Raw genomic sequence first — 12,859 nt, 5'->3', positions numbered from 1 at the left:
TATAAAACAATACAATACAAAACAATACTAAATAAAACAAAACAAAACAGTACAAAAAAAACAAAGCAATACAAAATAAAACGATATAAAACAATACAAAACAAAACAATACAATACAAAACAAAACAGTACAAAACAAAACAAAGCAATACAAAATAAAACGATATAAAACAATACAATACAAAACAATACTAAATAAAACAAAACAGTACAAAACAAAACAAAGCAATACAAAACAAAACAATATAAAACAATACAAAACAAAACGCAACAATATAAAACAAAACAGAACAATATAAAACAATACAAAATAAAACAATACGAAATAATACAAAACAAAACAATACAAAACAATACAAAACAAAACAATAGAAAACAATACAAAGCAATATAGTACATAACAAAACAATACAATACAAAACAATACAACACAAAACAATACAATACAAAACAATACAAAACAATACAATATAAAACAATACAAAAACAAAACAATACAAAACAATACAATACAAACAAAACAATACAATACAAAACAATACAATACAATACAATACAATACAATACAAAACAATACAAAACAATACAATACAAAACAATACAAAACAATACAATACAAAACAATACAATACAAAACAGAGAATAACCGACACGAAATAATTCCAAATAAAAAACTAAAACAAAATTGCTGAATTATTCTTTTTACTTACGAAAATAAATATTGCTTTCCTTGCAGTGCCATGAACACAACAATCCAGTGTGCTTTAAACGAGGCCGACGGATGCGACTTTTACCCCGACATTGTGAGGTCTCTCCTGCCAAAAGACGCCGAAGCATTTTCTATTTCTGTTTGTCGCGAAGGTAAGTAAATAGAAAATAGTTGATATAATAAAGTAAGAAAGTAGGGGACAAATTAGGAGCCGAACTCCAAAAAGAATTCCTGTTAAAGTAAATTCCGTTTGGATTAAAACCCTTTTCTTTGGACATAAACGTATCATATTTATTTAGATAAAAATGTTTCATACTCCATACTCTAAAATGAGTGGGATACAAAATCATGAATAAAAAATGGAAAAGGAAGGCCAATATTCTCGACATTTCGCTCAATCTTTTGTGGGCTTTTTCAAGATTAAATAGCTAATATAATAATTGAATAGAATTCAAGATTGAATTTTTAAAAATGGTCAAGTCAGATTTAGATTTAGAATAACTGGACACGCGGCCTTGCTCGGTCATACAATACATTTAAACATGATATTTTCATTCATGCAGACTGTGTATGTATTATTATAGAATATATCCTCTATTGATTATTATATATTACGAGGAATAATTTGCCCGGTGGACTAATTCACAAAAAAAAAAAAAAAAAATTATAATTATAATGATAATGTCGTTCATCAAATTCTGTCTGTTATTTTTTTTTTACAATATCACGTCAGCTGATATTTGTGTTTGACGATGAATGTCCTGAAAAAAGTCACTACTGATTAATGTTTTGTTTTAAAATCTGCAAACGAAGAAAAGATTTGCGGCGATTTTAAATGGTATTTCTTCTTTTATCGTACATTGGACTCCTTAATAAGAAAAAAAATAGCATAAAATAGTGAGGTACGCCTAGACTTGAACAGGGGATCTTCCGATCGTTAGCCGAATGCTCTACTATTGATCTATATATCCAGATGACAATAAATCTGGGTTTTTTAAAAAAAAAATTTTTAAGAAAAAATGATTTGCTGAGATTTTATTATTTTTCTTGGCCGGTGTAACGTAAAATATTCCTCCTGCAAAATTATATTTTATGTATAAAAGAGAAAGACTATTTTTTAGATCGCATTTTTTTCGATTTTTGAAAATGACTTGCTAAGATTTTATTATTCCCCTTGGCCGGTGTAACGTAAAAATTCTTTTCATCTATAAAAGAGAAAGACTATTTTTAAGATCGGATTTTTTCGATTTTCGATAATTATCGGATGGATTTCTGTACAAAACCTATCTAAGAACATTACCAGACATATAAATTACTTTTGTTTGAAATTTGCAAAAGATAAACTCAGCTATTTTGGAGCCTATAAGGATGTAAATCATGCACACACACACAAAGTAACTTTCATATAACAGTAAAAATTTTACGGCGACAAAACAAGGACTGTTGGGTATTCATGATTAAAATTTGGTGGACAAGTCAGACGTAAAATAGGTCTTATTTGTACCGAATATAGGTTGGTTACAGTAGAGATTAGGAATTTTCTTAACAATTCCACTGTTGGCGTTTTCGGTTCCCTTTTGTAGAAAGAAAGAACACAAGAAATGCGTAGTATGTCGATACGAACCATCGTTCAGTTACAATGCGACTTTGATAAACAAAAACGACTCATCCCTGTAAATACATGGCTGACCAATTCCTTGACAGAACGATCACCTCCGTCATCTTGATTCTCAATCAATTTTTCGCGCTAATAGACGACCCTATTATTAAAGGAAATTAGCTGAAGTCATGCGGCGAGTAATTAAATGACCGCTTCATTTACAGCGATAGTCGACATTCTCTATCAAATCACCGCCTTCCAACGGGTTCCGTTTAGCTTCCCTTAAGATTTTGCCATAAAATGGCTTATTGTCTATGCTATTGATATCTATTGTCTAACGTTGAGTTAATTCATGTTCAGTTGAGTTGCCATTTGCAAAGAGGAGATGATGAGGAGAAATCTTTGAACAAAGTAATTGAAGTTGCAATTTCCCAATCGGTAGTTAAGTTAAGGCACTTCCGGTACGGCATGTCAACACTTCCGGTACGGTATATTATACGATTCGTTGTACCTCTTACTTATATGACTTAACCAGGCTTTGCTGACCTTCCTATGACATAACTCGAATTATATCTATCTATCTATCTATCTATCTGTCTATCTGTCTATCTATTTATCTATCTATCTATCTATCTATCTATCTATCTATCAATCTATCTATGCATGTTTCGTGGAACAGTGGGGATAATTCGTGTTTGTTTCTCTTTCGATCCGTCCTTTCCATTTAACGGGTCAATGTTCGAACGTTCTGTTCGAGTGTTAAAAAGAAATTCGCCATAGTCGCGAACGTTTTCAACTCCCATGTGTCGTCCTCAGGATCGTGATGAATTTAAAAATTGCGTTTAGTGAATTTATTGAAAAAGTCCATTAAAATCGTTTAAAAGCACTTAAGCATATCCTCTTCTCCTTCATATTTTGCCTGTTGTTCAACCAAACATGCATAAGAGAAAATACTAGCCAAAAATATTATATATATATATATATATATATATATATATATATTTATATATATATATATTTATATATATATATAAATGGAAATTTTGAGTTAAATTATGTAGAATCACAAAAAATTATTGTTTGACAAAGGAGTACAGATAATTATTAAAGTCTTTTCCTTAACCCATGGATTTTCAATGAATGGCTCTTCAATTCTTGTCCAAGGTTACGAGATTGACATTTAAAGCCAAATTTCGCGGATTTAGCCTTTTTTTTTTAAACTAGTTTGGCTTACAAAAATCGTATTTGGCCTTTTTCAAAGCGTAACGTATAAACTATCTAAAGAAGGAAGAAACAGAATATGATATAGATTATTATTATTTCACTCACTAGGAGTTCTTACACAAACCAGCAAAATTGCTAACTGATAACAACAATAAGTATTTGGGAGTGCTGGAGGTTGTAGGCATCATGAACAGAGAAATGAAGGGAAAAGTCAGGAAGGAGTATCTTAGAAGAGTGAAACTAATTGCAAAGTCGAAACTCTATGGAGGAAACCTAATGAAAGCAGTAAATGCATGGGCAGTCAGTGTTTTGAGATACAGTGCGGAAATTTTAGAATGGTCTGACAAGGATTTGCATGCCATGGATATCAAAACAAGAAAAGTTTAAGCAATGTTTGGTATATTTCACATTCGAAGTAGCGTAGCAAGGCTGTATCAAAAGTGGAAAGATGGTAGGAGAGGATTGAAAAGTGTAAAAGATTGTGTTAGAACCGAGGAGATGTCGTTGAAGGAGCATGTGGTTAGAAGTGAGGAGTGGATGCTTAAGGTTGTGGCCAATGAAGTGGAGGTATGTGAGACCAAGGTTTATTATGTGAAATGTATGGATAGAGAAAGGGCAGAGGAACTGGCTGGGAAGAAAATACATGGAAGGTTCTTCCAGGATATAGTAGAAGTGGCTGATGAAAGATCATGGCAATGGCTTAGAGCTGGGTATCTGGCTAAGAGTACTGAAGCTTTTGTTTGTGCAGCACAAGAGCAGGCATTAGGAACACGATTGTTAAAAAAAGTGGTTCTACGAGAGGAAGTTGCTGCAGAATGCCGGATTTTTGGTAAGACCTCAGAGTCAATTGCGCACCTTGCAGCAGGTAGTAGTGGACTGGCCCAGAGAGAGTACTGCAAAAGACATGATCGCATGGGATTCCGGATATATTGGGAGGTGTGTAAGAGGGTTGGGGTGAAGTGTGCTGAAAAATGGTTTGAGGAGGTGCCTAATGAAATGAGAACAAGTGAGGATGGCAAGGTAGAGGTATGGTGGGACAAAAGTGTCATAACGACCAAGCAATTCAACATAATCGTCCGGATTTGGTCGTCATTGACAAGGTCTCAAAAAACTGGCAGATTGTAGACTTCTCAGTACCCTGGGACAGGAATGTGAGAGAGAAGGAGAATGAGAAGTGGAAGAATTATGCTCCATTGGCCTTGGAGATACAGCGTATACACGGGATTAAAACACAAATAATCCTGGTCGTAGCTGGTACGCTAAGTGTAGTATCAAATCGTCTGGAAGGATAATTGAAAAAACTACGAATTTCCGATGTTTTGGGCGGCCTTCAGACCTCTGCTATTGTAGGTACCACCAATATCCTTAAGAAAACCCTTGGTCTTTGAAGCTCCTGGTTTGGAGCCGGGATTGTGGAAAGTCCTCTGAAAATGAATCGCTTCTCTTTTCAGGGAGACGTTATTATTATTATTATTATTATTATTATTATTATTATTATTATTATTATTATTATTAGTAGTAGTAGTAGTAGTATTAGTAGTATTAGTACTAGTATTATCATTATTATTATCATTATTATTAGCATCATCATTATTATTATCATTATTATTACTATTATTATTATTATTAGTAGTAGTAGTAGTAGTATTAGTATTAGTATCATTATTATCATCATTATTATTATCATTACTATTATTATTAGTAGTATCATCATCATCATCATCATCATCATAATCACCACCACCACCACCACCACCACCATCATTTTTACGCTAATAAGTAATGCTTCTTTTTTTACTAGAATGCAGAACGATTGATTCGTCTTTAAACAAGCTGTCCGGTTGTCAGAAACACATGGACTCCATACTTGCCAACATGGATTGCGTGTGAGTTCTTTTCTTCTTTCTTTTTTTCTTTTCTGTTCTTCTTTCCTTTTTTCTTCTTTCCTTTTTTCTTCTTTTCTTTTTTCTTCTTTCCTTTTTTCTTCTTTTCTTTTTCTTCTTTTCTTTTTTCTTCTTTCCTTTTTTCTTCTTTTCTTTTTTCTTCTTTTCTTTTTTCTTCTTTTCTTTTTTCTTCTTTCCTTTTTTCTTCTTTTCTTTTTCTTCTTTTTTCTTCTTTCCTTTTTTCGTCTTTTCTTTTTTCTTCTTTTTTTCTTTCCTTTTTTCTTCTTTTCTTCTTTTCTTTTTTCTTCTTTCCTTTTTTCTTCTTTTCTTTTTTCTTCTTTCCTTTTTTCTTCTTTTCTTTTTCTTCTTTTCTTTTTTCTTCTTTCCTTTTTTCTTCTTTTCTTTTTTCTTCTTTTCTTTTTTTCTTCTTTTCTTTTTTCTTCTTTCCTTTTTTCTTCTTTTCTTTTTCTTCTTTTTTCTTCTTTCCTTTTTTCGTCTTTTCTTTTTTCTTCTTTTTTTCTTTCCTTTTTTCTTCTTTTCTTCTTTTCTAATAATGATACTACTACTAATACTACTACTTTTTTCTTATTTTCTTTTTTTTTCTTTTCTTCTTTCCTTCAAGTTGCTTCACAAAATAATGAGATACACTTGGAACCTTTCATCGAACCAAGATTGTAAAAAAAATATTTAAAAAACTTGCCGATATGGTAAAAAGGTGGGTGGAAATAAAAAATTACATAACTGATGTTATGGGTTGGAATAGATCCGTCCTAGAAAATTAAAGCTTTATCTGTTGAATAATTTTTTTTTATGGAAATCGTCACAACAAGACACGAACCCATTGATGCAAGGAGAGAAGACCAAGGCTGTAAGTAGGGGGAAACATTAAGCAGGAAGAGAGTCCCACAACATGGAAATCGCTCGAGACAAGGCATGAAGCCACTTGATTTAAAGATCTAACAAGAATGAAATATGATCATCCCAAAGTCAAAAACTGCCTATTGACCTTAGTCTTGAGACCAATGAGTCAAACGATTTGATACAAAGAATGCAGAAATTCTGAAGAACACATGTCATAATTGTATTTATGAAAAATATAAAAAACTGAGACTAGCGACGTCATATCTATGAAGTGGAGGTTACAGTGAAGAAGAAAAGAAAGGAACCATTTGGGTGTTCATAGGCTTCAGACACCCGCACGCGCAGACAACGATAATCAACATTATTAAATAGATTACAAAAAATAGAAAACTAGTGAATGTGTGACAGAGTCGCCGATGGTCTAATCATGTACTGTATATCACCCTCTCACGGCGAGAACATGAGATCGGAATTTAAAAATCTAGCACCCTAGAAAAAAAAAAAACACTGCAAAATGCCTGGACAGCTCCATCGGCATTTCCAGGCAAGGACTCTTCAGGCGATTAGTCTTCTAAAATGGTGAGAGGGCAAAACGTGGGGGGGTGGACCTCCTAGAACTGCACAGGATATCCATCAGCAACAAAGAACAAGCAACGTCGATAATGACCTAGACTCTGGTAGGTTATGCGTAAGTATTGGCATATAAATCCTAGATAAACAAGTCACGTGCACAAACATTACCGTGGTAAATACGCCACCCCCTCCCTAAATTCATGTTTGAACTTCGAAATATTACTTATAATATTCTTGTTTTTATTCTATGAAGCCGAGTCTGCACTTGGTTTTTCCCGCCGTCAGATATGGTCAAAGGTTTGTCCTGGATAACGTCATCAAGATATTCTCTTCTTTTTTTTTTACAAAAGCGGCACCACTTATTAAGGCCCGAAAGCCACTCGAGGATAAGGGTTAATGAATGTAAGGTGGTAGTTTAGTAATCGTTAATGGTCTAGTTTGAGTAGAATAAGGATTATTTAAGGGGACCGCTTAACAAGAACTTGTTTACATTGGACTTGAAGGCTACCATATTGTAGTCAGCCGGGAAGCAGCCCAATGGAACAGTACTTTACATGCAGTTCCAAGAAAGAAGTTTTCTTCGTTGAATCTGCGTTTAGATTTAGGTACAGATAAAGAGTAGGGAACATTGTTGATAGTGGTTGTAGCTAGTGGAGTGTTGTTTGTGAAAGTTTGGCAAGTAGGGGCGATAGATTGGAGTTCAAACAAGCACTTGCCATGAAAATAACGATAGGGCAACGTGTCCTCTGTGGGAAAGGTGTTGCAGAGAAGAGGAAAGGGCATCAACTACTAGGTTCCGAAGTTTGTTCTGAACTCTATCAAAGCAAAGTTACGGCGCGATGAGCAGTCGTTTGGTCATTTCTCATTTTCAGAATGGTTTCGTTTTTTTTGTGTGCATTACATGCTTCCAGACAATACCAGGTATTCCTAATATATGATATATCCCGGATTACGCCGACATGTTAAAAATTGTGATTTGTGCGCTGGTTTGTTAGTGCAAAAAAAGTTCTAAGGGTTAAGGTTGACATATGTCCAATGCGGTATCTAGGGTCAGCGGTGACAAGCGAGGTGTCATTCAGTTCGATGAAAGAAAACGATGCATGAAAAATAAAAGAAGAGAGAAAAGATATTTTTTGGCTCACATGCAGGTGCAGTCTAGCTTCCGATTTCGGACGAAGCGAACGAGCAGTTTGCCTTCCGATTTTGGACGAAGCAGAAGTGTCGGTTAGACGCGAAGATGGATCGAAGAAAAAGGAAACGTAAGAAAGTTTGAGTGGTCGACAATGCGACGAATGAAGTTAGACAAATAAAGAATCCATGCTAGAAAACCGGCGTCATGTTTCGTGCGATGTTCCTTTAAAGCATCGACCAGTGACAGGAAGTTGACCAGAGAAGATCAGAGAAAAAAAAAGTATAGTGACTTTTTATCGCAATACATATGCACACACTAGAGGTGACACGACCACATCCATAGACATACATACATAGACAGACGCTCACGGCTGCGCATCCAAATACATATAGACACGTAATAATAAGAAACACACGTGCAAATACGAATAATCTCGTATATAATATTTTGATTGCAGAAATTCCCCTCTGGACAAAAACAAAAAAACAAAAAACAAAACAAAAAAAAAACAAAAAAAACGTAGGTTTGCAACAACAGATGCCAAATACAAATTTATTACGACTAGACTATTAGCCACCGTCTTATGTAACTTCAGAACGCCATTATAGACACATTTAGTCGTTATATTAAAATCCTACGTTACGTCCTATTGTAACACAATGGGCCGGTCAATGGCGTGACTAACCCGTGTGTTATATAAATGTCCTGACTGAGACACCCTTTTCTCTACCCTGCAACCTCTCTCCCACAGAAGAGACGTTGCGAGCCTATCCTTGTTTTATCGTTATTTCCATGGCAGGTGCTCGTCTGAACTCCAATCTCTGGTCCCCCCTCGCCAATCTTTCATGAAAAACACCCGTCTAGCTGAATCCACTGTGAAAAATTTCCCTCACTCTTTATCTGTGCCTAAATAAAAACGCGGATTCCATGAACAAAGCTTCTTTCTTAGAACTGCACGCCTGTGGAACTCTGTTCCGTCTGCCTACTTCCCACCGGACTACAACTTGGATGTGTTCAAGTCCAATGTTAACAAATTCCTAATGAACCGCCCCCTTAAGTAAACACTTCATCAAATCTCCACACTAACGTAATGTACTTGACATAACCCTTATCCCTGAGTGGCCTCCGGGCCTTGATAAGTGGTGATCACTGTGTAAAAAAACTATCCTTAACTAAAATGCTCATATATATATATATATATATATATATATATATATATATATATATATATATATATATATGTACCATTAACCACGAGAAATATCGTTGAATTTAAACATTTATATTTTAAAATGTTTTTAACGTCAGTCACAGTGATCTAATCCGTTATACGATGATCTATGCACAATATATATATATATATATATATACATATATATACATATATATATGTATATATATGTATATATATATATTATATATATATATATATATATGTATATATATATATCTGTGTGTGTGCTGGTCTGAGGTAATGTTCTTAGCAAATTGAGTCAAGGATAGCTTTGTGGCTGATTTTCGGCTGGAGAGAAGTTTGTTCCCTCTCTGGTGGCACTTCAAGAAGAAAAGACGATGGAGAAAGTGCACAAAGTAGCAAAGCGTAGTAATACACGCTATCTTTCTGTATGTCGTCCTCTCTCCTAACGCGCACTCAAGTAATCCGTCTTTCTAGGTTTTTTTTTCTCTTACTGTTGCCTTTTTGATTAATAAACCTTAGGTATCAACATCGGCGTCCGAATGATTAGGTCAACCGAATGATACAAATAAGACAAATGTATGAGGAGCCTTCCAATAAGTTTCCAGACTTTTTTTTTATGTACATGCACTTAAAATTGTCGTAGACTCTTGAAATTTCAATATGTGATAGCTATAGATCTTATGAGATAAACCTGAAATCATAAAAATTGGTTAAATGAACAGCTACAGCAGGAATTGGAATACATAAATCCTGATCAGTTGGTGAATTTCAAAAAATGCAAGCTGGACACGAGGACACTTCAGAAGAACAATATACAATCAAATTCTGTTTTAAACTTGGAAAAAATTCCACAGAAATGTATAGAATGCTTGAAGCTGCATTTGGACCATTTAGCATGGATAGAATATCAGTTTTTGACTGGCATAAGAGATTCAAGGAAGGCAGGGAGTTTGTGAGTGATAATAAGAAGTGTGGGAGGAGTACGGAAGTCAGAACACCTGCGTTGATTGGCCAAATAAAGAATCTTATGGATACGGACCGCCGTATGTCTATAGAGACGATAACTGCACAGTATGATGCTGATGTGAGAACTGTATACACAATTAATCACGAAGATGCGAAGGATTTGCGGAACTGAAAATGCGGAGTATTTGCATGAAGTTTGTCCCAAGGATGCTCAGAGGAGATTAGAAAGAAAGACGTTATCATGACAGCAGAGAAATAGTCGAGCTGATCAATTCAGCTCCCTATAGTCCAGACCTTGCTTCCCTGTGACTTTTAGTTATTCCCTAAGCTCAAGGAAAACTTAAGAGGCTGTCAGGAGACAACTGAAGTGACGTGGATTATTGACACGCTCACAAAAGAGGACTCCATAGGGCTTCGAGATATTGTTGGAACGGTACAAGTGCATTGCGGCCAGAGGAGATTACTTCAAAGGGAATTAGAGTTTCGTGCGTGTACTATCAATAAAAATACCCATACCAAATATTTCTGGAATCTTATTGAAGGCAGCTCGTTGAATGCGTTATACACGTGTCAATAAATGAAAGCAAGAATATTCCTCCCAGTTTTAGACTTCAATTCATTGCCTCCGTTTAGTCTCGAAAGACAATAAATGCAAAGGTTGCTGTACGTATAATTGTGAGACAACGGTTGCGCAATCCAAACCATACCTTTTCTGAATCGGCGCTACTTGATTCCGGTGGCAAGGAAAAGTCCAGGACAATCGGAAACAATGCCGAGATAAGCGGAGAGCACATACAGCATCTGAAATTCTCAAATGGTCACCCATTTTAGTACTGACTATGACAACGTTGCTTAACTTCGTTGATCTAACGGGAACCGGTGTGTCAACGTGATATATGCCGTATACACGTAGCGAATGTGTATAAAGCCTTTATACACGTGTGTTGTCGTCGTCGAATCCAAGTTGATGATCGGCTGTGGATTCAAAACTATCCAGACGACAAATTCCAGTGAGAAGGGGGAGAGAGAGAGAGAGAGAGAGAGAGAGAGAGAGAGAGAGAGAGAGAGAGAGAGAGAGAGAGCGGATAATCTGTCACTCTACATCTGGCCACATTGTCCGCTATCTCTAGTCGCAGACAGAAATCAAACGCGTCCTTTCTTCTTGAAATCTCACTAAGGAGAGAGAAAAGCTTTGGCCGGAAGTCTCGTAGTTTCGTAACTTTCTCTCAATGAACTTTTAATCTTTAAACTGCTCCGCACAAACACGGGCCTTATTATACGAGTGACGTTCAAAAAGTAATCCCTCTTATTTTTTATTCCACCCGAATGGATCAGAAAGCATTGCATATTACATTGTTATGATTATTGAACTTATGCGTTCATAAATTGAATGTTTCATCTCTCTGTTGCAGATATTGACGATATGAGACTCTAAGAAACCGATCTTTTCCAAGGACGTTCATCAGAAGTAGAGATGCTTCATTGAATTCCTTTATGCAAAAAAAAACAACCCAAAAAACAAAAAAAATAAATAAAATAAGAATAAACGATAGACATTCACCGGCGTCTCTTGAACGTTCGATCGTTTTAATTGTACGCTCCCGACTTTGTAACTCTTCCACTTTTTTAAAATTTAAAACTAGAATGATTTACTGTTAGAAGCATGACATTGAAACACAGGAAAATGCATAAGACTCGACCTGAGGAGTAGGTTGGGTTAATCAGGATTGGAGTCACGTAGTTTGATTTTTGAAACTAAATATCTTTATGACACTAGTCATGTTACACGTCTCGTTCTTTTTAAAGGTCGATGGGGACATTCAAACAATGTTTATTTGAATCCGGCGTTCCTGGTTGTCCTATCCTGGAGTCCGTTGTGAATGCAACTTACCCGTATCACATTTATGGTCCGTTGGAAACGATGTGCAATGGATCCGAAGTATCCCATCAAAGTAAGTCATGTTTTAATACATATTGGAGAGTTTTATTTTGACCTTCGTTAATAGGAGGCCTTGTCGCTGAAAAATGACGTCACGCTTGACGTCCTAGCAAGAAAGATTTGTCGAAAAGTCAGACTTGCGATAATAAATGAGAGCTTTTTTTTTTCTTAAAAAAAACTGCATTGGAAAAGAGAAAAATAAGAAACACAAATTATACAGAAACTGAACTTATTCATTATTATTTATTATTATTATTGAATTTATTATTAAAAAAAGAAAATTAAAAAATGAGAATTAATTCAAAAGTTGTTTGTTTCAACGAAACAACATTCTGTAAAATGTTTCACGGATTTCACAGACTAAATTTCGTTTATCGTTTACTTAAAAATTTCGTGGTACGATTTATACTGAAACTGAACTTTATTCAACGTAAATTAAAAAAAAAATGCATGTAAAATTAAAATTAAAATTAGTTTTAATTAGCAATCAATCAAATACCGCAAAAAATTAAGGAATGAACAAACATTAATTAATTTTCGTGGCATCCAAGCCAAGATCACAGTGTAGTATCTGTTCTGATATTATATTTCACCCTTTTGTCCTCGACCACTGGAGGAAAGATCCTTCTAGACTGAGGCAATTTTTTTTTTTTTTTTTATTCCTATCTAGAGTGCCCCTTTTGGAAAGCTGGATTTTCCAACATTAAAAACCGACCTTGTCCCTAACTCTCCCTCGCCCGGGGGGGGGGGGAAGTAAACAGGTACAATAATTAA

General features: G+C 35.1%; 1 protein-coding gene across 1 annotated transcript in view; it reads left to right on the top strand.

Moving 5' to 3' along the window:
* LOC145261193 (uncharacterized) overlaps positions 1-12,859 on the top strand; it is an 82,762-nt gene that overhangs the window by 31,324 nt on the left and 38,579 nt on the right. Inside the window, exons 5-7 of the mRNA XM_080119514.1 lie at positions 737-861; positions 5,335-5,419; positions 11,953-12,098. Of these exons, the coding sequence (XP_079975640.1) occupies positions 737-861; positions 5,335-5,419; positions 11,953-12,098 (356 nt within the window). The remainder of the gene's footprint in view (positions 1-736; positions 862-5,334; positions 5,420-11,952; positions 12,099-12,859) is intronic.

The sequence above is a fragment of the Euprymna scolopes genome, chromosome 37 (genome assembly GCF_053919585.1).
Source record: "Euprymna scolopes isolate OS-2025 chromosome 37, ASM5391958v1, whole genome shotgun sequence".
Lineage (NCBI taxonomy): Eukaryota > Metazoa > Mollusca > Cephalopoda > Sepiida > Sepiolidae > Euprymna > Euprymna scolopes.
The sequence above is the reverse complement of the archived record's forward strand: the minus strand, read 5'-3'. Positions and strand labels throughout refer to the sequence as shown.